We start from the raw sequence: 24,371 nt of genomic DNA, 5'->3' as shown, positions 1-24,371 counted from the left end.
TGAGATTATTTGTGATTGAAGCTGCTAAAAAGACGAGAAAATATTAAGAAAGTATGTGATACGGTTAATCATAACTTCGGGAAAAGTCCTTGTTATGAAACAAGTGAGGTATCACACGAAAGGTTCTATTTTACTCTATCTGATGATGGACTTCCTTTAAAAACAAAACAAAAACAAAACCCAATAACCAAAAGACATTCAACCAATTTTGTAATCAAAGTCTTCATATAGTTTATGTGTCCTCAATTTATCCCCATATTTCTGCCGTGCCTGATGGGTTGGTGCTTTCCTCTTGTTGTGTGTCAAAAGTACCAGTAAAACCACAAAATCATCATTTTTCCATTACACATTTGCAAGGTGTCATATCTTGTTTGATCTATTGTGTTCTGAATATTGCAACTTGTATGTCGCATGATCATTTTTTTAGAAACAACAAAAAAAGACAGACTTACAGTATACATTTCATATTTCCCTTCACCAAATTAAAAAAAAAATCAAATCAAACGAATTGCAACATATCATACGTGATTTGTGTCGAAATGAATGCCAAAGGTGATATTTTTTGCTACCAGATGACCCCAAATAGGTGAATATTACAAACGATGTAATGAATACATGATTATGTTACGATCTGAAAGCTACAGTAGAAACACACTTCTGTGGGGTTGTCAGCTCTTTTCTTGTACAATGAAAACTTAAATCTATCCACAGTCACAAACACATTTAGCAGAGAAAAGTGTAATTCTTTCAAACTTAAAATACACTAGGATTATTGGCAAGACATATTTGTCTGCATGGAGGCAACTCGCTAGGTCCTCACCCCTTCTACCTCTTGGACCCTTCCAACTCGTCCAATACAAACAGTGCACATGTGGACTGGACCATTCCACAAAATAGGTAAGTACAAGCTGGAAGCACTTTTATCACAACATATTCTCTCTCTTACAATAGGCTTGTAAGATTTCCTTTACAGCAGGTTAGTGTACATCTATCCCTTCTTAAATGGCTAGAAACCTACATATCTCATGAACAGATAAAGAATAATAAAACGAGATGAAAATTGACAGAAAATTCTTCTCACATAAACAGAGTTTTGGCATTCAGACGTGAGAAAGATAGAAAAAAAAACAATGACAACAAAGCAATTACAGCGAAAACACACAAAAAAAGTTTAATTTCAAGAGATGTATGTTGATAGGTGATATGAAAAAAAAAAATCATACTTTTATATTAAGTTTGTACATAACAAAAGTGCAATAATATATTCTTATGTACAAAAATGTACAAATAGTCATTCAAAATATGTTCTCGGTAGAATACAAATGTTATCAAGTTGATGACATTAATGCTGCGGTCCTGATAAGGTCATTGACCTGTGCAGCTAATGGGGGCCGAAATGCGCAGTTTTCCTATACGGTTATTATGTTCTTATTATAGATAGAATAGTAACGCAAGACTGGTATAAAAACTGAAACCCTTCCATTAGCCCTTCTCTGGTTGTTATTTTTTTTCTCTACATGGCCATTTTGGGATTTTTTTCTGGCAAAAAGGTGTTTCTTCTATCTTGTCTTGTACATTCGGCTGGTATGTAGGACTCGCCCCCTTTGTTTGTTTAAAGGCAAGATTAACTATACTTCATTCCATACCCAAGTTTTGACTGGCTGTGGTGTGGAAAAGTAAAATTACAAGTGTTCTGCTGAGAAGGGGGGGGGGGGGGGGGGAGGGAGGAAATGTTTCTGGCGATGGAAGCAGAATTTGTGGCAGCTTTTTCAAGACTAGACACGCTTGAATTTCAAAAGGTGAAGTGATTTTGTTTTACAGATGTTTTAATAGTGAGCATTAATCACGATGCACTATGAGCTTATGTAGTCTGTTCATATCGGCCCAGTACACTGGAACTACATGGCTATTTGTTTTAGTCATAATTATGTGACTACACCCAAAATATATCTTACGGACTACATTTCTCCTGTAGAATAAAAACATACATACCTTTCCCCCTCACACTAATGCGTTCGGTTACACGGCTACATATACATTGTAGTTTCATGGATGGAGAAACGTGTGCTGTTTTGAGGTTAACTTCTCCTTCTAAAGAAAGGCATTTATGTGTTAACATTTCAATATCCTCTATATCATACCACCTTGCCAAACAAGGCTACATGTTGTTAGTAGTACCATTTAATTCTCGTATATGAGATGGATATATATTCCATTAATCTGCGTACTTAAGAATACAAATGTCGATTCATCTTACTTGGTTCCAAGAGTGGTGTGAGGTGTATTTGCTTGTGTCCCTGGCAATTTCAACCATGTGTAATATACATTGGTACTGAAATGGACACAGAAAGTTAGCATTCTCTGTAACATATGAGACAGGACTTCTACATAACCTTGAGAAATTTGGATCCAGGTGGACGCTTTGACCGCTCAAAGGTTCTACCGAAGCAAAGTTTGCCATCATTTTTTCTCCCAAATTCAATTCTCTTGTTTTTCTGTTAACACTGCCATGCAGAACTAACTGTAGGGAGAAATGTATAAAATGTGAACTTCAGAAAGTACGATGAGCAACAGACTTTCAAATATTGACTCACATCATTTCCTTTTTTTTCACATTGGCTGGCAACTTTGCTCACTGGTGGTGGTGACGGCTGATAGTCCCACACATTGCAAATTGTGATGTTTGCATGATTCATCATACTGTAGTTTGCTTAGATAGAAATGTTATCTCTTTCACAACTCTCTTCTTAGAAAAATTTTCTACAGGCACAAATTACAAACTACATTGTTCAGACGATCTTAAAAGTTTCATTTTTTGTTTTTGCTTTATAGAAAAGGGGTGGAGACAAAAACAACAGTCAAAATCCACAACGTCTGGTGCAGGTCAAAGGTCACGGTGACATCCATCGGACAACAGCCGCAACCCATGCGACGAGCAGCAGTGTTACAGATGCATGGTGTCTTCTCGCGTGGTTCGTGCCTTGAGGATTTGCAATTTTGTTGTCTTCTGTTGACGTCGACGGTTTCTCTGCAAGGAATGACAGAAGACCAAATATGGAGGTGTGATAAAAAAAAATCTCTCAGCTCAAAGAACAGTATACCATTTACACGAATTTCTAACATATCATTCTACATAATTTGATCATGATATATGGAAAGAGTTTTATTGTCAAGATTATGGTAAAGATGTAAAAAGTTGCAAGTACGGCAAAAAGTACAATTTCGCGGTAAGATGTTTCTTATACCCCCCACATGGACACAAAATCAAAAGTCATGCCAGTTCTTTCTTTCAAAACAAATCATTTCAGTCATGTTACGAGCTATAACAATAAGAGGACTCTCAAGGGTAAAAAAGGGGTATGTGTTTGCAAAATTCCCCCCCCCCCCCAAAAAAAAAACACACAATTTCTGGCGATATCCTCTCGCCTATAAACCCCCTTACAGAAAATCTTTCAAGTACTATGAGAGATGGAGTTTAACAGCTGCTAACTTCTTGACCAAAGGGTATGATTATACCATTTTTCAGACAAACCAGAAATCAACTCGTCTGCCATGGTGACATATTATGGTGAAATATTTGCGGCATGAAACTTTCAAGAATTGCCGATCATGAAAAAAGTTATATGAGTATACTATAATGAAGTACAGGATTGTGTGGGCCAAAACTTTCGCATGCATTTCACTTTTGTGAATCATAGCTCCTCGCAAAATTCGAAAAAGTTTAATGCAAAATGGCAAAAATTACCCGTCTGTTTTCTTGTGGTTTTCTTTGCTGTCGATGGCAGCTGCGTCGTCGTACTGATCGTCGTCTGCCTTCTCCTCGTCGTAGCCCGCGGCGTCGTGGACTGACTCGTCGGCACCGTCGTAGGCGGTGTTGTCGTCGTCGACATGTTCGGATTCCTCGTGGTGGGTGCAACTGTTTGGGCAGGACATGGGGTACAAAATGTTGAAAAGTAATGTGGCAAAAACAACAGCAATAAACATTTAGCATAAGTCAAGCAACCCTTTGAAGTAATAGTTGCAAGCAACAGTGGCAGTTGTCACTACTGAAATGTTTTGATTCCTCGAGATGGGAACAACGTTCTAAGGATGTGATGATATGTGTGAAAACAATTGTAACAACACTAACAAACTTCCACTATGTTCGAGCCACGAAAAACCTGTTTCTCCTTTTTGTGGGTGACGTAGAGCAGCTTACATTGTTGTAAACCTTCCTGAAAACAGTGTCTAGTCAAAACCTTTATGATTATCTACTTTTGAAAAAAACAAACCAAACTACTAATTATGTTCTCAGTAACTGCCACTTTTTCAAGTATCAGCTGCAAAGCACATTTCTGGCTGTTAACATGACTGAGGTCTTCTGTCCCTATATTCATAGTGGATCAATCAAAGTGTCTTCAATTCAAGAAACCTATTCCTGGAAAAAAAAAACATTAATTGGACGTGGTGTAGATCTCTCACCTGTGGGTTTGGGTTTGACGTATACCCGCAGCCTCATGTTATTCGATCGACATAAACCTCCTGACCTGTTGTCGATTCCGTTTGCTGAACCATTTGATGTTGCTGTGATATCGGACAAAAAGTATAGAAGAGATTCGGGGGGGGGGGGGGAGGTTGAGGAGAAAAAGAGAAGGAAAATTGTTATTAATGGGTTCTGTATCACATACAAAACAAATAGATTTTAAACATGTCTATGGAGAACATTTTATAGCACCAACAAATGGCATAATCAGATTCATTTCTTCTACTAAGAGCAAGTAGGGGAGAAGGTGTCATTTGGAATAGGAAAAAGAACAGAAGAGAAACTGAAAATGGAATAGAACCAATGTGAAGTAGTAGAGGGGTCAGAGTCTGAGACAGCTAAGAGAAAAAATGTGATAGTAACAAGAATGATTGATAAATGAAACAACTGATCTTCTGTCATGCTTTGTAGCACTGGATGCAAAGACTAAAAAAGAAAACAAAAAAGTAAAAGAAAAAAAAATGGCAATAACAGCCTAAAATGATGACAATAACAGTTATAATGACATGATGATAATAATAGTCCTAAGAATAATATTTGTAATAATGATAATGAATATGAAGAGCATGGATATATGAAAGAAAACAAAAGTAAGATCACTGTGAATCAAGTAATTTGATTCTGCACAACTATGATCCATTGTACAGCTGTTTCACCTTCAAGCAAACTAATCATGGAGCACTATCACTATTAACTTGTAACAAGAGGAAAGTTAGGGATGCCAGGAGGTGATGAAGATGGGAGCACAAAATAACACTCACTGATGAAGTAGTAGTTCTCGCCGTGGGAGAAAGTGGCCCCGCCCGGATACGGCGTGTGCTCCTGGAACAGCAGCGTGAGTTTGTTCTCCACAAAGGGGCGATTGCAGGACAGGAGGTGCCGCTGGCGGCCGGCGTCCAGCGAGCACTGCCGGTAGCCCTGGCTGGAGACCTGGGTGAACTTGTGGTACTGAGCTTTTAACCGCCCTGCCGTCGTATTTTCCGTTTTCGGGCACTCGATGTCGATGAGGTCGTTGATTTCTACGGTGATGTTGAGCCCATTGGCTGTGAAACTGCACAGAAAGAGAGAAGAAGATAGAATAGTTGGACATAGCTATCACTCAAATAGAAAAAAACTTGGTTTCTTTCATATTACAAAATTTCAAGTGCATCCTCGAATAGCAATGGAGGAATCAAATAATTATATAGAAATTGACTTGTGAAATGAAATCCTTCAAAAACATTTTAGCCAGTTGAGGACGGGCTTATTTTGCTACAACATGCATTTCCCACAGACACTAGCCCGAGTATATTTGGGACTTGTCCTCAACGGGTTAATAGATAATGCGACAACAGTATTAATTCTTTTAGTTCCACCCCCCCTCCCCGCACACACACAAACACATGCACATATCTTCACTTTTCCAACCAACATGAAGTCTATACTATGCATTTCAGGCTCGTTCTCTGTTTAGTCCTTCCTGCAACTATGGTGTAAAATATCAAGCATTCAGAGTCTGCCACCAGTTGTAATATCTAACGATTCTTATACCACAATCCAAGATGCATAATCCACTTGGTACTTCATGACACGTCGGCAAATATTGTCGCATACAGCTGTCGAAATGTGTATCAAAACATGTCAAAAAATGCGACATCCAATTTACGAAACGGGCAGGAGAATGGAAAGGATAAGGAGTGGAAGGGGAAAATAAAGCCCTCATAGTTATGAGGGGATATTTTCGAAAAGACTTTAAATTCATTTGGCACCTACGAGCAAACAAGAGCGAGCGCTTAAAATGCAAAATCCCAAGCCTTGGAGTAAGACGTGGGATAGGGGCTTGGGACACGACCGGCTACCAAGCCGGAGGCCAGAAAACTCACTTCCACACTCCTTGACCTTTATAAAATATGTTTTTTTTTCTTTTTTCTCCTCAATTTTTCCTTTCTTTTGCGAAGGCAAACTAAGAAAGCAGGGTAAAAGAGAACTGCTGTGTGCAGCACAGAATATGATTATGGATTATAAAACAGGCAAAATAATCCGAACCTTGTACGAGTTTGAGAAACAATGCATGATATCACTGAAGCATAAAGGCCTCCACTGTTTCTAAAACCAGCTCTATCAAAAGATTTAAAGACCAAGAAACAGGTTAAACAGCCTGAACTTGATTACTAATAATTCTACATCCGGACACAGTAACTTTTTTTTTCTGTTTAAAGGTAGAAGAGGAAAATGACAGAAATCATGAATGCTGTTGACATGACAACTTTGAATATTGTTCTTCCGTCATTTTGTCAAAGGCAGGTCAACCACTTAAAGATTAAGCTTCCTTTTTTATTCTGCTACTGAAGTATTTTGATGATAAGGATAAAAGAGAAAAGATCTGTTCAAGAGACAGTATAATAACATGTCCATATATACTGATAATATTTGAAAGATAAAGTCTTCAGAGTGTAAAGCCTTCACTTCGCGAATTGAAAATAATAACTCCCTTCTGGTTTTCAACAGGGAAGAGTACAAGGCAAACAGGTGACCTTAGCCCTATCCCACTCCCTGCCCCCCCCCCCCCCCCCCCACCACCCTACCTAACAGCATGACAAAATAAAGAATAGGAACACAACATACAATGTGAATGGTTAAGGCAGTCTAGGAGTCATAAGCAAAGGCAGTTTGCACACGTTCACACTCACACACACACACACACACACACACACATACAAATCCCTGTAACAATAGGGAGAAGGGGGTGGCCACAAAAAAAGCCCCAAATTATATTCATTAGCATTCACGCGCCGATCGGGACGTGATTAAAAGAAAATATCCCTCGCCCCGACCCAGCTGAGAGAAAATTTTGGCCCCTTTCTCTTCCTTTCCATTCTACTTTTCAGTCTGATGAGGAGGGGAAAAAAATAGAAAAGAGAGAGAAATAAGACTAGCTAGAGGGATATTGGTGGTAATATAATTTGTCTTTTATTGAGCATCGACAGATTAGAGTCTTTCTTCTCCCCTATTCTTTTTTTCTTTATTTTCTAAGGTTACTGTGTGTTCTATTCTCGGTGCGAAGAAAAGTACTGGCCAAAAGAAGAAGAAAAAAAGCCAGAAAATTGCTCGAAGGATGTAGAACAAAATTGAACAATACTTCTTCCCCAACTAGCTTGTATCAATGACAGAAGATGTGAAAGGGTAAACCTCTAATGTAAACATTCAAGGAGGGGGAGGGGCAAGCAACAGGCTGGGGGTGGGGAGGGGAGAGCAACGTGAGTTGACTCACTGTTGCTGGGGAATTTCGATGAACAGAAGAAATGTGTCGCATTCTACGTCTGCCATTTCGTAGATGGCAATTTGTGATTCCACGATCTCATGTAAGAAACAGGATGGATGATGAAACTAGAACAATGAGAAAGACATTTAATGCCTCCAATATTTCTTCATGTAGCCTGAATTTGCTCCTATTTGGAAAGTTTGGGGTTCTTGGACTGGAGTTTGTTTCGCCCCAGTAAAGAGGGACAAGCATTGTGTCTCTGCTTCATCAAAGTCTGTGCTAAATCTATGGTTGTATGCTGCCACCTAGTGTCAGAATGTATACAGTCACACTGGTGGGCAAAGGGGACATGTGCAACATGCCAAACAAGTCTCATCAAGTGTGTGGCTAGTTGTAATAGATGAGAAGTCTTATTGTTGAAATAATAATTACACCATTAACCCCTCGACTATGAAGGGCTGTAAGTGCCTTGTAATTGACAGCGGGCGCATAGAGTTAATGGTAGTCAAAGGATTAACATCCATTATCATCCCAGGATCATCATATGGACAGATTACTTAATGATTTCCCTACAGTCGGAAGCCCTTAGCTTTCTTGGTTATGATGCTCCCCCTAGCCATAACCGAGTGGTCTTTAATCATGGGGACTAGTGTGTAAAGCGGGCATTGTACCCAAAGGAGGCATTCATCTTGCACCAATGCCCCAAGAGAAGAAAACCAGAAAGACAAAAACTCGCTGAATTTGATGAAAGATGTGGCAAAGATTGTTCGGAAAACCAGACAAATACGGCAAAAGTTATGACGGTCTTAAAGTCCCTCAAGTCATCTTTAGTGGTGTTAGTCGGGCACTCCGATGACAGATCAGTCCTGGAAACAAACAGCGGACACTGGCGAAAAGAAATGAAATCAAGCCACAGTGGCATTTCTCCACAAGAAGAAGAAGAAGAAGAAAAAACAAGAGACCCGCGGGTCTAGCGCTCACCTGAGTATCGCAAGTTCACCTTTCACGCAGTCACTAATCTAAATTATTCACAGCTCTACCAAAATTTGACGAGGCATTCTCAAGTGGAAGATGAAAATGTACAATAAGGGCCCAATTTTTTCAAGATTCCTTAATTTGGGGGAATTGGGGCCCCCTGGGGCCCTCTGGGTGGGGCATGGTGCCCAGTTTGATAAATTGAGATCCTGACCACCTAGGGATGCTACCTGCCAAGTTTGACAAAAATCCATCATGAGGTTTTCAGGAAGAAGATGAAAATGTACAATTCAGGCCTCCATTTGGACCCTTCCAACCACCCCCCCCCCCACCCCCAAGAGGGGCACCCCTGGATCTCCTATGAACAAACTTGAAACTACAGTCATTACTGTACTCACTCATAGTATTATCTCAGCTCTATAACTTCTGATTCTAGAGAAGATTTTTAAAGATTCCTTCATTTGGGGGGTTTGGGCCCCCTGGGGGCCCCCTGGGCGGGGCATGGTGCCCATTTTAACAAATTGAGATCCTAACACCCTAGGGATGCTACCTGCCAAGTTTGGTGAAAATGGGTCATGGGGTTCTCAAGAAGAAGATAAAAATGTACAATTTAGGCCCCATTAGGACCCCTCCTCATCCCCACCCCTCCCCCCCCCCCCCTGGGTCCAAAGGGGGGCACCCCTGATTCTGCCATGAACAAACTTGAAACTACAGTCATCAATGTGCTAACTCATAGTATTAACCTAGCTCTATCACTTCTGGTTCTAGAGAAGAAGATTTTTGCGGATTCCTTAATTTTGGGGGGTTTGGGCCCCCTGGGGGCCCCCTGGGTGGGTCATGGTGCCCATTTTAACAAATGGAGTTCCTAACCCCCTAGGGATGCTACCTGCCAAGTTTGGTGAAAATGGGTCATGGAGTTCTCAAGAAGAAGATGAAAATGTACAATTTAGGCCCCATTAGAACCCTTCCCCACCCCCCTCCCCTGGGTCCCAAGGGGGGCACCCCTGATTCTGCCATGAACAAACTTGAAACTACAGTCATCAATGTACTAACTCATATTATTAACTTAGCTCTATCACTTCTGGTTCTAGAGAAGAAGATTTTTACAGATTCCTTAATTTTGGGGGGTTTGGGCCCCCCTGGGGGCCCCCTGGGTGGGGCATGGTGCCCAATTTAACAAATTGAGTTCCTAACCCCCTAGGGATGCTACCTGCCAAGTTTGATGAAAATCGGTCTTGGGGTTTTCAAGAAGAAGATGAAAATGTAAAAAGTTTACGCACGACGGACGACGGACGACGGACGACGGACGACGGACGACGGACGACGGACGATGGACGACGCACGACGCACGACGCACGACGGACGCCGGACGAAGGGCGATCGCAATAGCTCACTTGAGCCTTTGGCTCAGGTGAGCTAAAAAAAGATGAGTAGGTCCAATTGCTTGCAGAAGAAAGAATGTGATCTTTCTACACCATTGTTCAGCATACCAGTTTAGAAGGTTCAGCAACAACAACCCCCCCCCCCACAAAAAACCCTACCAAACAAACAAACAAACAAATAAACCAACCAACAAACAAACAAACAAACAAACAAACAAACAAACAACCAAAACACTAGGTTAATCAAAGAAGAGCAGGGTGTCACACAAAAATGCAAATTCTACATTCTTCAACACCCTTCCCCCCCCCCCTCCCCCTCCATCTGCTCCAAAGCAATATGCAAATGATGTCAAAATTGCATGATTCACCCAAAGTAGCTCAATATAACCGTTAACCTCTATTACTCCATGGGAGCAGGCACTGAGAGCGGTACTGGGATGACTAATTAGCTGCACACTTTGTAATACACAGCTAATCATCTTTTCTAGTGACCTTAATGGAAAAAAAAAACCCTCCACAAACTGATCAAACAAAATACAGGATTTGTTTGCTAGCAGGCAGGACACCACAGGCTTTATAGTTGCTGCACTATGAGTAGGCTGGAATGTTTGTTTATTCAAGAAAGAGTGTGTTGACACTTTAACACAGGAAGGCAGTTAGTTCTGTAACAGATTTGTCCACTGTTTGCCCCCCTCCCCCTCCTAGCTGCATTCCTGTCTATATTTACTCTTTGTCCTGCAATAAGCTTCCTCTAACTTTTGACCCTTTCTTCTTCTTCATGTCAGTGACATTTCTTATCTTTGCGTATTACCATTTTCGTTTTCTCTTCAAGCTTTTGCTTTTATTATTTGTAACAATAACTAACATGATCACCAAAAATTTGTTGGGAATATTTCCTCTGCCTTTTAAGACACAATTTGGCCAAAACTCGACATCGCTTGGGACTCACTTTAGTCTGACACTTGGGGTAAACCCCTTTGCAAGAACAAAAGCACCCTTTCATATCAAAAGGAGGGACCAATGTGCTATTGTTTGCCCATTACCACCACCATAGCTTCTAAGTCAGCTACAGTCAGCTTTCTTTCACACCCAATCCCCTTCCCCAACAAGCAATACACATAGGCACCAGCTGTACGTGTGGGGGACATCCAACTGCAAAATTAGCCGAAAGTTTATCTCATGAATGTGGCAGAAGAGAATTAGCATCAAATGAAAAGAGAGAGAGGGAGAGAGGGAGGTGAGAGAGTGGGAGAGAGAAAGAAATCCCTCCCTTGAGAAAGAGCTGAGAACAAATTGTGAAGAGCAGATTTTACCAAAGCGAGAGTTTTAGCACAGTGGCGACACATTTTCTCTTCAAAAGCCAAATGCACATCTCCACTGCAGTCGCTACACCTAGCCCCAAATTGCCTTCACTCACACCTCCCTACTATAGTCAAGGTGAGGGGGGGGGGGGGGGGCTTTTCAAAAATATTCCGATGACTCAGGCAGTTATGCTCATTGTCTTTGCTAATGTGCCTTCTGCCAGTCTCAGGTATGTCTCAAATGAAATGATATGGCCGCGGCAAACCCATGGAAGCTTTCACACTTGTTCCAAAGTGATGTGTAATTGCATTTCAGGTAAGCAATTCTACGTAAGTTTTGAAATGCTGGCCTGTTCACACACAGACAAGCATCTTAATTTCTGCCCACATTGTGTGCTTTTGAGTGCTGGATGGCAAAGAAATACATAGGGTTGTAGTACACATTGACCAAAGTCCCTGGCACAGAAAGGGGTAGGCCTAAGTACAAGTGTAAACACCCCCTTCTTGCCATGACCTCAAGAAACCCACACGGTTGGGGGAATTTCAAAAGACTGACGCAACTCGGCTGTGACTGTCAAAAGTGAATGTGTGCAGGAGGCCAAAAATTTGCTTCATACTACCTCCTCACACTCTATCCCTGTTACCCTTGCTAAAAGGTTTTCTTTGCATTATAGAAAACTTCACAAAAAGAGTTAGTTATTCCAACCAACAGCATGCACCGAGTCATGAAAACATATTGTCCTATAAGCTGCGAAACACATTGGTGCAAAATGGTTTATTGTCATTGACTGAACATCTGTATTTTGTCACATCTTCACACAGCAATCTTGCTTTTGCTGAAAAGAAAATGATAATTCAATATTTGTTATGATGATACATTCATATATTCCTAAAATATTGTCCTGTTATAATAATATCATATTTACAATCTAGCACTGATTCCATCACATAATATTTGTGATGGAAGGGAGAGGGGGGGGGGGGGTGATTTCTTTTGAAAATGGCTTGCCCTTGCACGAGAATTTTCTGGATGGAGGAAAATGTTTCATCCAGGCAGAAAAATTAATGCATCTGTCCCTCTCCCCCTCCCCCCACATATGAATGAATACATGTTGCAAGATGAGAAAAGGGATTAAAGTAAAACTTGCTGTAAAAAACAGAAGAGAGGAAAAAATGGAGTAGAATGAAAGAAAAAGAAGAAATTATGACAAATGAGAGAGAAAATTGGATGGAGCAATGAATCTAATCGAGTTAAAGGTCAGTAAACCACTAAGGCTGTTCAGTGAGGGTGAAATACACAGTTTTCAAATTGCCAGCGACACAACCAGAACAAGACTGGCTTGAAAAACTACACAGGAGTGTACAAAGAAAGCCTTCTATAGGTAGTCTTTACTCCAGTCTCAACAAGAATCAAGTTACTGGGACATATACATCACACATATAGGCTCTGATGCTTCATTCTCGCCAGAAATTCAAAATCATCTTATAATCAACATGATAAAATCTCTCATTGGCAACTTGATATGAAATCTCTATGCTGGTATTCAATATTGTGCCATGGTTTACCATTGATCAATATGTATTTTGGTACAGAGGGTTTAGAAAGTTTATTTAAAAAGCCTTGAAGGTAGACTACATCCCTACAGATGTAGGTGGATATGTCATCAGCTAGAACCTTGGTGTATTTCTTTACCTTCATTGCCATGGTCTAGTAACAAGATGAAGGGTGTCACCAGAACTTTTAAGGTGGGGGAGGGGGATGGGGGGTGGACTGCATGCCTATAATATCTTCTCAGTAAGTAGTGGGGATATTGGTTGTGGAAGGGGTGAGAAATTAAGGATGGGGACAGATGATTTGATACACACAGGCAAATGAAATTAGGTGGCATTTGAAGCAATTGCATCACTTGTGCAAGTTCCTAATACCACAGAAAAATTGGAGAAAAAAAAATCAAAAACTCTCACTTTAAATAGGGTCATATAACAAAAATAGCATCAATATTTTGCAAACATTTTTATGCGCAAAGAAAAGTTAGGAGAAAGCAAGCCTAATGTCAAGATATCTATTGATCAAATCAATTGTATTTTTTCTGTTTAGAGACAAGTTCTTCTAACAGTGCTGAACATTCCTTAACTGCAAATGTGGAGTGGAAAGCTTTTGACACAAAATAACTATTATTCTTAAAAAAATTATGGGAAAAGCCTTTAAACAGATTCAGCACTATCTAAACTGCTACCAGTGAGATGGTTTCTACATCTACTAGTACATTGAACTTCTTGAAGAATTGTAGAAGAGGCCAGGAGAGAGATGCAGAATGGGGGGGGGGGGGGGGGGGGATGTAAACCCCACCCTCCTACCCCAGCAAGGGGGCTCTAACAGGTGAATGGCATTAACCTAGATCAAATATCCATAATGAATATCACATGCTACCATCCAGTCCCCGCCTACATCACACACATACACACATACAAATTGTACACACAGCCCCCTTTGGAAGACACACAAGAGAATGCGCTGCGAAAGACAGTTCTCCTAGCCCTGTGGACTTTCTGTAATGGTTTACACGAGCATCACGACGTACTTACACATGGTTGAAGCACACAATATTCCAGCAGAAATTAAAGGACAAGTTCACCTTCATAAACATAAGGATTGAGAGAATGTAGCAATATTAGTAGAACACATCATTGAAAGTTTGAGGAAAATCAGACAATCCGTTCAAAAGTTATGAATTTTTGAAGTTTTTGTGCAGTACCCGCTGGATGAGAAGACTACTGCAGTGTATGAATAACTTAGATGTCACATGCGTACAACAATATAAGGAAAATATAAAGACAATTTCACAAAATTCCATTTTTTGAAAAAAGTACACATTCCCCTGACTCGTTACCGACAAATGTTATGGGTAATATTATTCCCCCTGCCTTTAGAAAGAGGCAAGTCAAGTGCACTTTTATTATGCCAAAAAAGTGAAAATACGTTGAATTTTCTTTTACATTTTCTTTATACTGTTGTACGCATATGACTCACAAGCTGTAGTAGTCTCCTCATCCAGCTGTTCCAACACAAAAATTTAAAAAATTCATAACTTTTGCATCGACTGTGCAATTTTGCTCAAACTTTCACTGATGTGTTCTACTAATATTGTTGCATTTTCTCAATCCTTATGTTTATGAAGGTGAACTTGTCCTTTAAGAGTCAAACAGAGGTGACAATCCCCAACTCTATCCAGCTGTTCAACTTTATGCCACAACAACAACAACAACAACAACAACAACAATAACAACAACAACAACAACAACAACTACTACCACCACAACAACAACAACAACAAATTGCAGGAGATGATCACACTGAGTGATATAATGCATACATGTAAAGTCATTTGGGGGCCATGATCTATGACAGTATTGTATTCATTAACTTCACAAGCCTTTCATTCAATAGGAGAAAGAAGAGGAAGGGAAAGTATGAGACAAAAAGCAAACAAAAACAAGACTCATGTGAAATGCTACCAGAACAGAGAGAGAGAGGGAGAGAGATAGTGAGACATACTGCACATATACATGAGATTTATATATATATATATATATATATATATATATATATATATATATATATATATATATATATGTATATAAGAGACATAGAGAGAGAGAGAGAGAGAGAGATAGATTGAGAGGGAAGGTCAAAAGTGACAAAACTTTCCAAAGTGGACTGTACAAGCATACTTCCTGACTGAAGACAGATATGAACAATGGACCCGTATGTTTTTAGAAGTTTCGTCTCTCCCCGGAGCTCAAAATGTGACATTTCAAATATCGATAAAGATCTTCATCACTTCATGAAGGGACTCTGGGTACTCGATCCAGATTTCTTTTCTCCATTCAGAAGGGCAAAGAATCCCTCCCCCACAAAAAAAGGGAGTAAACCTCAAAACAAGGGTGAAAAGAACCAAAGACAGTACTCTAGGACAGAAAGATGTACACAAGATGACACGACATTTGCCCTTGACTCTCATTTTAGACATGGTTATGAAAGCTGCACAGTAAGTTAACGGAAAGAAATCTTTAACAATTTATGTCATTTGTTACACTCTGAAAGAAGATTTTGACGTAAAAAAAAAACAGAGTAAAGCTTAAACCATGATTCTGTCTGCATGGTAAAAATTTAGAAAAAGACGTTTTTGAATTTAAAAATTTCTGGAAGTCACTTACAATGGGCATATTCAAAGTTTCATATAAACCTAGCAATTTTGTAAACATATGAATGTCATGGTCTTGATTCAGCTGGTTGTGTATTTTGTATCATATGTAAACCAGCATGATGAAAACTATGAGTAAATGTGCACAAACACTGCCTTCAGACATAAAAGCATGCCTTTTTTTCCCCCTAAAGGATGCCTTTTTCTCTGAACCCGTTGAGGATGGTTTGATTTCGCTACAACATGCATTTCCTATAGGCACTTGCCTGAGTATACTCGAGACTCATCCTCAATGGGTTAAAGAGTGCCTGGGAGTCAAAAAGAACACATAAAACTTAAGACTGTTCAGGCAAATGTTCATAATTATTCTGACATCAGTGTTGAGCATGACTAGATGTAAGAGGCTTTAGCTGGAGCACAAAATGTAAGGTTAACGGTTCAAGTCCCACCATCTGACATCATGGCTTACACTTAGTTGCAGTTGCAAAACCCCCTTTTGAACTTCATTTCAGTACATATTAAATTCTATTCATTAAATGGAAAATTTCCAGCATAATTGCAGATTTTGATAGCAAACATCAAGGACATCGATTTAACAAACCAATTTAACTGTCGGGCATCTTTCTTTCATTTCTGGCACTGCTGCTATTCCTCCGCATGATGATATGAACAAGTTCTTGTGATCAGTTATGAACCAAAAAAGCTGCATCATGTAATTCAGACGTTATGCTATAAAAAATAAAACAGCTCGTTGGCAAACCTTTGACCAATTTACTTGGTCCACATCAAAGTTCTCGTCGCTCACACAGAAATTGGATCATATGCTTTCTTAGCACTTAAATAGCCCTTGGAAATCAATTTGGCAAAAAAGAAAAGGAAAAAAAGTATGAGCAATTGTAATTTGCTGCCTACTAGCTACTGTACAATTTTCAATTTTGAAGGCAATAAAAAAACAATTTGATGAATTTGAATTTGCACAATTCCGGGGAGGGCCACGTGCACTTTCCAATCACGTTCTTGCGCAAGCGCCGCTTTAATTGTCCCTCTCCGATCAAAACCTGCACACTGCCCAGAAATTGAAAAAGCCTGGCGCAAGAATTACTGGCAAAGTTCATGAGACTATGAGGTTCAAGTCCACATCTGTTGTGAAAATTGCCTGTGGAGATATTCATATCGAAGATATTTGCAAAATATGACATTCCATTGAGGTCTAATCTCTTAAAAATGGGCTGAGATGCTGCAATGTCATTTTTATCCAATTACAACAATAAGATGAAGAAAATGGAGAAACGAGAAACAAGGAACAATGAGGAAAATTACAAACTACCTGGAACAAAGCTACACAAAATTTACTTTGGTAGTTTTCAAATTCATCCCTGACCACAATCTTTTAATCCTACCAACATGCGTACAACTATCAAACATATGTGTATATAAGTCAAATATATCTTTTGCAATTTCAAGATTAGATCAATCTATTATGAAATCCTGCGATAGCTTTGATCTTGAGCATGGGACTCGGGCATTTCAGTTTAAGTTTCAGCAAGTTTTATTTCTCCACTCATACAAAAGAAATGGTAAGTATGACAATATCAAACATATTCATAAGTCATGAAAGTATAAACAAGAGTTCTCATTACAAACACAATTATGATCATGTGAATAATACAAATATTTCATGGCAAATCTTTAAGTATACAGATACTCTGTATCAGACAAATCAGAATTTTAAGAAATGCTGAGAATGCCACTTCTGTTTCTGTTTTTGGTATGTGATAATCACTAAAGACAATAAGTTGTTAAACAAACATAAGAAATACAAAGATCAACAGACAATAGAGAAATAATAGATGGATGAATTATATGTTCTGTTCACTTTCTTTCACTTCAAGCACCTTTCTCACCCCCATGCAAATTACTGATGAGACGGACATAAATCAAGAAAAGCCTTTACGAAAGCATGAATTTCCCTTTAAAATCCCTACCCTGCAGTGAAGTGCTTTTCAACACCTCCCTAACTCTATTTCATGTGTTTCCTGATCTCACAGGAGAGCACAAGGCACTTTTCTGATCATTTTCAATAGGAAGAAGAGAAGGGTCATTCTAAATTCTATGCTAAAGCCACACCTCACACTCAAACTATCTATCTCTCTTTTCCACTCATATAGAGTCTGTGTGAATGGAGAGAGAGAGATAAGGAGAGAGAGGTATATACCGAGTGGAGGTATATAGTGAAGTATATGAACTCTTGTTCTGACTGAAGAAAGGTGGGCTCATGATTTATTCATGAGAGAGGAGGGCTGAGTCACTCATGAATATGCATGAGCTACATGCTCACCTGGGCTAATTGATTTGAGCCTGGGGCACGAAATCAGGAGTACTTAGTTAGAGCATGTGAGGAAAGGAAACAGATAGATAGAGGGAGAGAGAAGGAGCGAATAAAGCAATGACAGGTAGTAGTAGATTATAACTCCTTTGGTAGATAGATTCTCAAGAACCCTTGTGGGAGATGCACAAAAACTTTACAAAGGTGGAATATATAGAATATATCCTAAAGCATCCCTTCATCACACATATCATACAGTCAGACAGAACTATTTTCTTTTCTTTTCTTTTTTTTTTTTTGGGGGGGGGGGGATGGATCTTAAGTCATTAAGCACTAAGTCATAGACATCACTCCCAGATTGGACAGAAAAAAAAAATACTACCAGTCATGTTACAGAGCATGCTTTTTGTTTTTGTTTCCTTGAGTTATACTCTATAGGCTCTCTCCATGTATTCCTCATTATTCCTTTACACATGTATACCTCTCTCTCTCTCCCTCTCTCTCTCTATCTATCTCTTTCACTTGTGTCTCACTTAACATCTTCATACATAAGAGAGGAAGATTCCAAACCTCTTGGCAAAAAGTTTCCTGGGGATGTGGTTGAGTGATTCATTGGATGAGGTCAAGTGACTCATTAAAAGACAGAGAGCATCTCGGAGCATCAACCCACAACCGTGACATTCATGTATACCTGGAGGGATCCATGTTAAAATCATCTCTCTCTTGTCTCTCAATCTCTCTTCTCTCATCTTTTGGAAGGGGGGGGGGGGAGGAGGCGAGGAGGGGGGCATTGGTGTGGAGTGGTGTAGGGAGGAATGGAAGCTCTCAGTCCGCCCGCAAAGTGGATCACTTTTTGCGCGATCGAAATGCGAGACGAAAAATTGAAAGCGTGCGATGAGAGAAACTTCCCCAAAAGTACTCAAGGCCACTTGGGACAAGAAGTGCTCACAGATACAAATTAGGTGACTTACTTTTCTCTTCAATATTTCTTCTTCCTTTTTTTTTTCAACTACTCCTGCCATTGAATTGATGAAGATGTGCTTACTTGTTAGAGAGGAAGTTTCAAGAACAATAATGCAAGTTCTATTTAAGGTATAGTTTAGTTGGGGTAAGAAATTGATATCTGTCTCAAATGTTCTATACATAGGCCTACATGAGTAGAGTAATAATTCTGTATGTTTCGTGGACCTTCTGATGATTGTCTTTTGTTCACTCTTGTATCGTTATAACACTGCAAGGGGAAATTTCAAAGGGTGGTAAAGAACTTTGGATGCACAAGAAATACCCAGGAATTCATAACATATGCTTGAAAAGAAGTACTTTTTTTTTACTCAAATGTGAGATTAAAGGGGATGGCTAGTAACTGATCAGCGGGAATCAGTGGGAATGCTGGGGATGATTGTTCCAATCCTTGTGGGATTCCTTTAAGAGTACATTATATATCTATTGTTGTGTGAAAATTATTTGCTTCAGATTGGTCTCATATTCAAGTAATGTGCAGTTTAATGTTTCCAGGTTAGCATGACTGTACAGTGACGGGGCGATCGTTAACAGCCCGAACACCGTACAGTCATGCTCTGCTATAAAATCGCCGATAGATAAGCAGTCTCTTCATAATATTCTGACCCAACATATACACACAAACACGCAATGCACCTACATCATGCTAACCCTAACAGCAGGAAAACCACATATCTCATTCAAGCATAGAAAAGGTATCCAAATATTCAGCAATAAAGGGGGGGGGGGGGAGGGGAGAGAAACAACTCAAATAACCCTAACATTTATGTTCACCCCTATCTGTGCAACGCAGCGTTCCTAATAAGTCTATCTGATTGCAAACGAGGACCATTCCGAGAGATGCAGTGAAAAGAGGAGACACTATTTGTATGCAAATTAATGCAAATTTATGTATCAATTTCAAGCAATCAATAGTCTAAAGCCATGGCTGATTCAGCAGTGGTGCACAAGGCAGAGACACCAATTTGGTCACTATGTGAAGTCAGTCAAAAAAGAAGAAGAAGAAAAAGTAACTTCTGATGCAGAAAATACGCCCGGTGGGCAAAATTTCTCTAGCTCCACGGATCGCCATTCTCGCACTCAAGGGATATCTTAGTCTTATCTATCCCACCGTGACTCATACTGCGCATAATCGCGCCAGTGCCGACCCTTGTCAGCGACGAGAAAGGGAAAAAAAAATCTAGTCATCAAAATGCCTGATTTTCACAGGGATCAATGACACACACCACAGCAGATCTTATCCAGCTTATGCAAAAAAGAAAGAAAATCCTGGGCACCGTAGTCTAATATTTCCATATCAATGTTAGCAACCAGATTGAAACACAAGCTCTGATATTCCCATCAGTAGCCTCAGTGGACAGGATTTCAGTAGCAGTCAAAAGTCACGGCCCTGTGAAGGTTAATCAACAGTGGTTGTTCTTCTCTTCCTAGTAAACCTTTAAAGTCTTGCCGGGGAGACTAACAAACAAATGCCAATGATCTAGAGTAACAGGTTCCCATCTGCATTAGATCACAGTTCAGAAAACTTTATTGTTCATGCTTGATTCATTCTATGGAACAGTACAGTGATGATCATCTACATTTGGTGGAAGTCAACCCAAAAGGTAGTGTAACAGAAACACAAGCATTGCATTTGAGTTATTCCTTCACATAGAACCTGCATATAGATGTAGTCTTTGATGATGTGGCTAGACTCTGTAATACCTGCTGGACGGCACGTCTTGCATACAGGGGTCTGGTAGCGGAGACTAGGTGACATACCGGTTATTCATTCAAACTTGAGGAGTGGGAGGGGATGGTATCTGAAGAGTTCTGCAGTCATGAAAATTTAATGCCCCTGCATCTTCATTTTCAACGGGCAGAGAATAAAAGGAGGCTAATTTTTGTGAAGAAAGAGGCAAAAGAAAGGGGAAAAAAAAAGCTTGAAAGAATGAAAGGAAAAAGAAAAGGATATAAGGAGGGTCATCCAGGTACCTTGGATTGCATGAGTGGAAATGGAATGGTCGATCGGGTTACGTTTTCGCGGGCTGGAAAAAGATCAACGACTCACGGAGAATCGATATTAATGTTAACACCTGTAGAGTGCCCTGTCCCATATACACAAGACTAGTCTAGTGCACAGGTAGGCGCAGACCCTTATTCTTTTCCGTCTCATCTCTCTCTCTGTCATTCCCTCCCTTTTAGAGTTATATTCCTGAACCTGAAATAGCCAAGTGGGTTGAGACTCCTAGCTCCTTCTATTGATCTCAATTCTCTCTCTCTCTCTTTCCTCTATCTCTTTAAGGCAAATTTATCTTTCCGATATCTTACAAATAAAATCAATAGATTACAAGCAGTTAAGTGGATGTAGGGTCACCTTTTTCTTTGCATAGCAGTAAATTGAACTTTCCATAGAGTTCATTCTGATACATGCTTAGTGTTCCTTGAGCCAATTTCAGGTACTTTTCTTTGTCATCTATCAGAATGTGTAACTTAGTTTTCAACTTTGAGAGCATAATCAAGAGTTGGGGGATGGAGTTGTGTTGATATCTTATTATGATCTTTAAAAAGACAACAAGGTGAAAGAAACTTGTGTATGAAGTGATACTTTCAATAAAAATTGTTTTGTGTCCTAAATATCATCAATTAAATGACAGAACAGAAATGTCACATTACAACATTCACAGGACAGTGTCCCATATATTCATAAATGTGTGGGTGGCTGACAAGAAAATATCCTCTTCCTTCAAACACCTATACAAGTAGTCCTTATCAATGTGGAAGCTTCATCATGTTTCTATGCAAATGCTATTCTCCATCTGCAAGCTTTTCTCTTTTCCAGCCATATCCTAGATTATTAGCAATACAAAAATCAGGAAAGATTCATAATCTGTTTGCTAATCAATTCTATGCCATGGTAAGTACATTATAAGATATATTTGAACCTCTGAGAGTACTTCCTTGTCCACAATCAATCAGTATTTGCATGTACGTCATTCAATCACATCTGCGCAATCACTGTCATTACTTACAGCATGCACATTACATCAATGTGATCACAAACCACTACAGATGAATGATTCACGCTTCGCATCAGGCTAATTAACATCACAAGCAGTCAGTCACCTACAGCGCGCAGCAAGTGGGGGCTTGTCTAGGCTCGCACACGCATGAATTAGTAAGGGGGATGGCACTCCCAAAACTGCAGAGGAAGGGAGGGAGGGGGAGGGGGAGGGGGAAGAGAGGGGGAGGAAGGGAAGGGATGGTACTGCAGCATCCAGGAGCACCAGGTCTATCGCTCCATCGGGATGCTTCCCAGAGGCCGAATGAAACTAATGGCACGCAGCGGCCGATTAAAAACGGGAGTCGGCCGTCATGACTGGATGCCGACCAATGAAATATTTATTTGGGTCAGATTCGCGGGTTCCCACATTCATACTTTATACATTACAAAGCGCCCCCGACTGGATTCCCGATTGCACTGATCAGTACTTCAGTCGGGGCAAAACTATTGTATTGGCATCTCTATGCCATTATGGAGGACAAATTAGGGGTGGGGTGGGGGGGGGGGAGATTGTTGGGGTAAGGTTGATATGTGTAGGGGTGTGGCTATGTTGATGTGGGGTGATGGGGGGGTGGGGATGACTTAGGTAATTTGTCGCCTTCTTCTTGTAATCCTCCTCATTTTTCTCTTGTTATTCTTCTTAAAAATATGTGATAATTATCATTATTATTACCATCAACATATTATAATATTATTATCCTCCAAAAAATACAATGAATATTTTGATTCCATGTTCCACAATACTTAACAGCTTTGATGTTATATTTGTCTGTATTCCGTAGGGGACTACATTTTACAAGCAGTGCTTCATAGTAGTCCCCTCCACATTTGTGATTATATAAAAAATATCATGACATTTTATTAATTTTGTACTCTGTATAGGCCTATATGGGATATAATGTCAACTATGTGGAATATTTCATTTCATTTCATTTCATTTCATTTCATTTCATTTCATTTCATTTCATTTCATTTCATTTCATTTCATTTCATTTCATTTCATTTCATTTCATTTCATTTCATTTCATTTCATTTCATTTCATTTCATTTCATTTCATTTCATTTCATTTCATTTCTTTTCTTTTCAAGGTAACACTTCAAAGTTTCTTCTGCATACATACATACCCATCCCCCTCCCTTTAACCGAGATCAATCCCCATCAATCATTGAGTCCTATCACTGACATTGATGGGTCTGTGGGGAAATATAATTGCCTCTCACCCCACCCTAACCCCCCAGCTTGACTCCCATCCTGGTGGAATTGATCCCCTCTTCATCCCCTGGACCCCACCTCTCTACCACCCTTCTCGCCCCCCCCCCCCCCCCCCCCCCCCATTAACCTGTTGAGGACTCATCTCCCAGTATACTCGCCCAGGTGTTAATGGGAAATGCATGTTGCAGCAAATCAGTTTGTCCTCAACGGGTTAAGGAATCATCTCATACAGGGTAAAATCACTCGATTTCATGATCAATGCCACATCTTTATGAGACTTTAATCGAACAGTTTTGGCTCTCTGTAGAAGTGAAGATAAAAAGAGAAATAAAAAGTGAAGGCACAAAAAGCTGGAAGAAAAAATATTCATCCATGCTGATACTTTATCATGTGACAGACATATCTACCGACTTGATGAAACTCTAATGAATTTGAGAAGATGCTCTGCTTTCAAGCAAGCATAAAACATATTGGATGAAACACTAGGAAAATGAAACCAAACAGACAAATGACAGACCAGCAGAGAAAAAACATGAGTATGCAAGTCCACAGATGGCTAGCTGAATGTGCCAGTTTTGCATCTCATGAATAAAATCATTTACTCCTCAGATGAGTACATCATCTTCCTAACATATCCCTTCCCATCTTCTTCTTCCTCCTCCTCCTCCTCCATCTCTTCTGCATCATCATCTTCCTCCTTCTTCCCATCCTCCCAATCCCAATAATATCCTTCACTCCTCAGAAGACAGTTTCACCTCCTCAATATATCTAACTATATTTTTCCTCCTTCTCTTCCTCCTCCTCCTCCTCCTCCTCCTCTAATCCTCTCCATCCCCATCAAATCTTTGCTCCTCAGATGACAGCTCTACCTCCAAAACATCCAACACCCCTCTTCCTCTTCTTTCCTTTATACCTCTCACCCCACCCCAAATATTTTCGTCTACCAGCGCAAGTGATCTTTATTAGACCCTGCTCCATAAATCATTCCCCGAGATTTTTCATTGCAATGATGTGCACTGGGAGATGATAATATGAGGTGGTGTATGCACACCCCTGTCCATCCCTGGGTATCCCATAAACGTCATGGCAACCGCCACCTCTAAAAACCCACCGGCTGATGAGGTGCAGAACCCTACCGTTGCC

At 39.9% G+C, this 24,371-nt stretch overlaps 1 protein-coding gene across 1 annotated transcript in view; it reads right to left on the bottom strand.

Moving 5' to 3' along the window:
• Nucleotides 1-3,741: 3,741 nt before the first annotated feature.
• Nucleotides 3,742-24,371, bottom strand: part of LOC139722221 (ephrin-B2-like) — a 238,741-nt gene continuing 218,111 nt past the window's right edge. The window contains exons 2-5 of the mRNA XM_071633535.1: nucleotides 5,284-5,573; nucleotides 4,462-4,563; nucleotides 4,199-4,214; nucleotides 3,742-3,916 (exon numbers count right to left, since the gene is read on the bottom strand). Coding sequence (XP_071489636.1) covers nucleotides 3,742-3,916; nucleotides 4,199-4,214; nucleotides 4,462-4,563; nucleotides 5,284-5,573 — 583 coding nt within the window. The remainder of the gene's footprint in view (nucleotides 3,917-4,198; nucleotides 4,215-4,461; nucleotides 4,564-5,283; nucleotides 5,574-24,371) is intronic.

Source organism: Diadema antillarum, unplaced genomic scaffold, assembly GCF_040938485.1.
Source record: "Diadema antillarum isolate AM-2024a unplaced genomic scaffold, OU_Dant_1.0 scf00000014, whole genome shotgun sequence".
In the NCBI taxonomy this organism is placed as follows: domain Eukaryota; kingdom Metazoa; phylum Echinodermata; class Echinoidea; order Diadematoida; family Diadematidae; genus Diadema; species Diadema antillarum.
The sequence above is the reverse complement of the archived record's forward strand: the minus strand, read 5'-3'. Positions and strand labels throughout refer to the sequence as shown.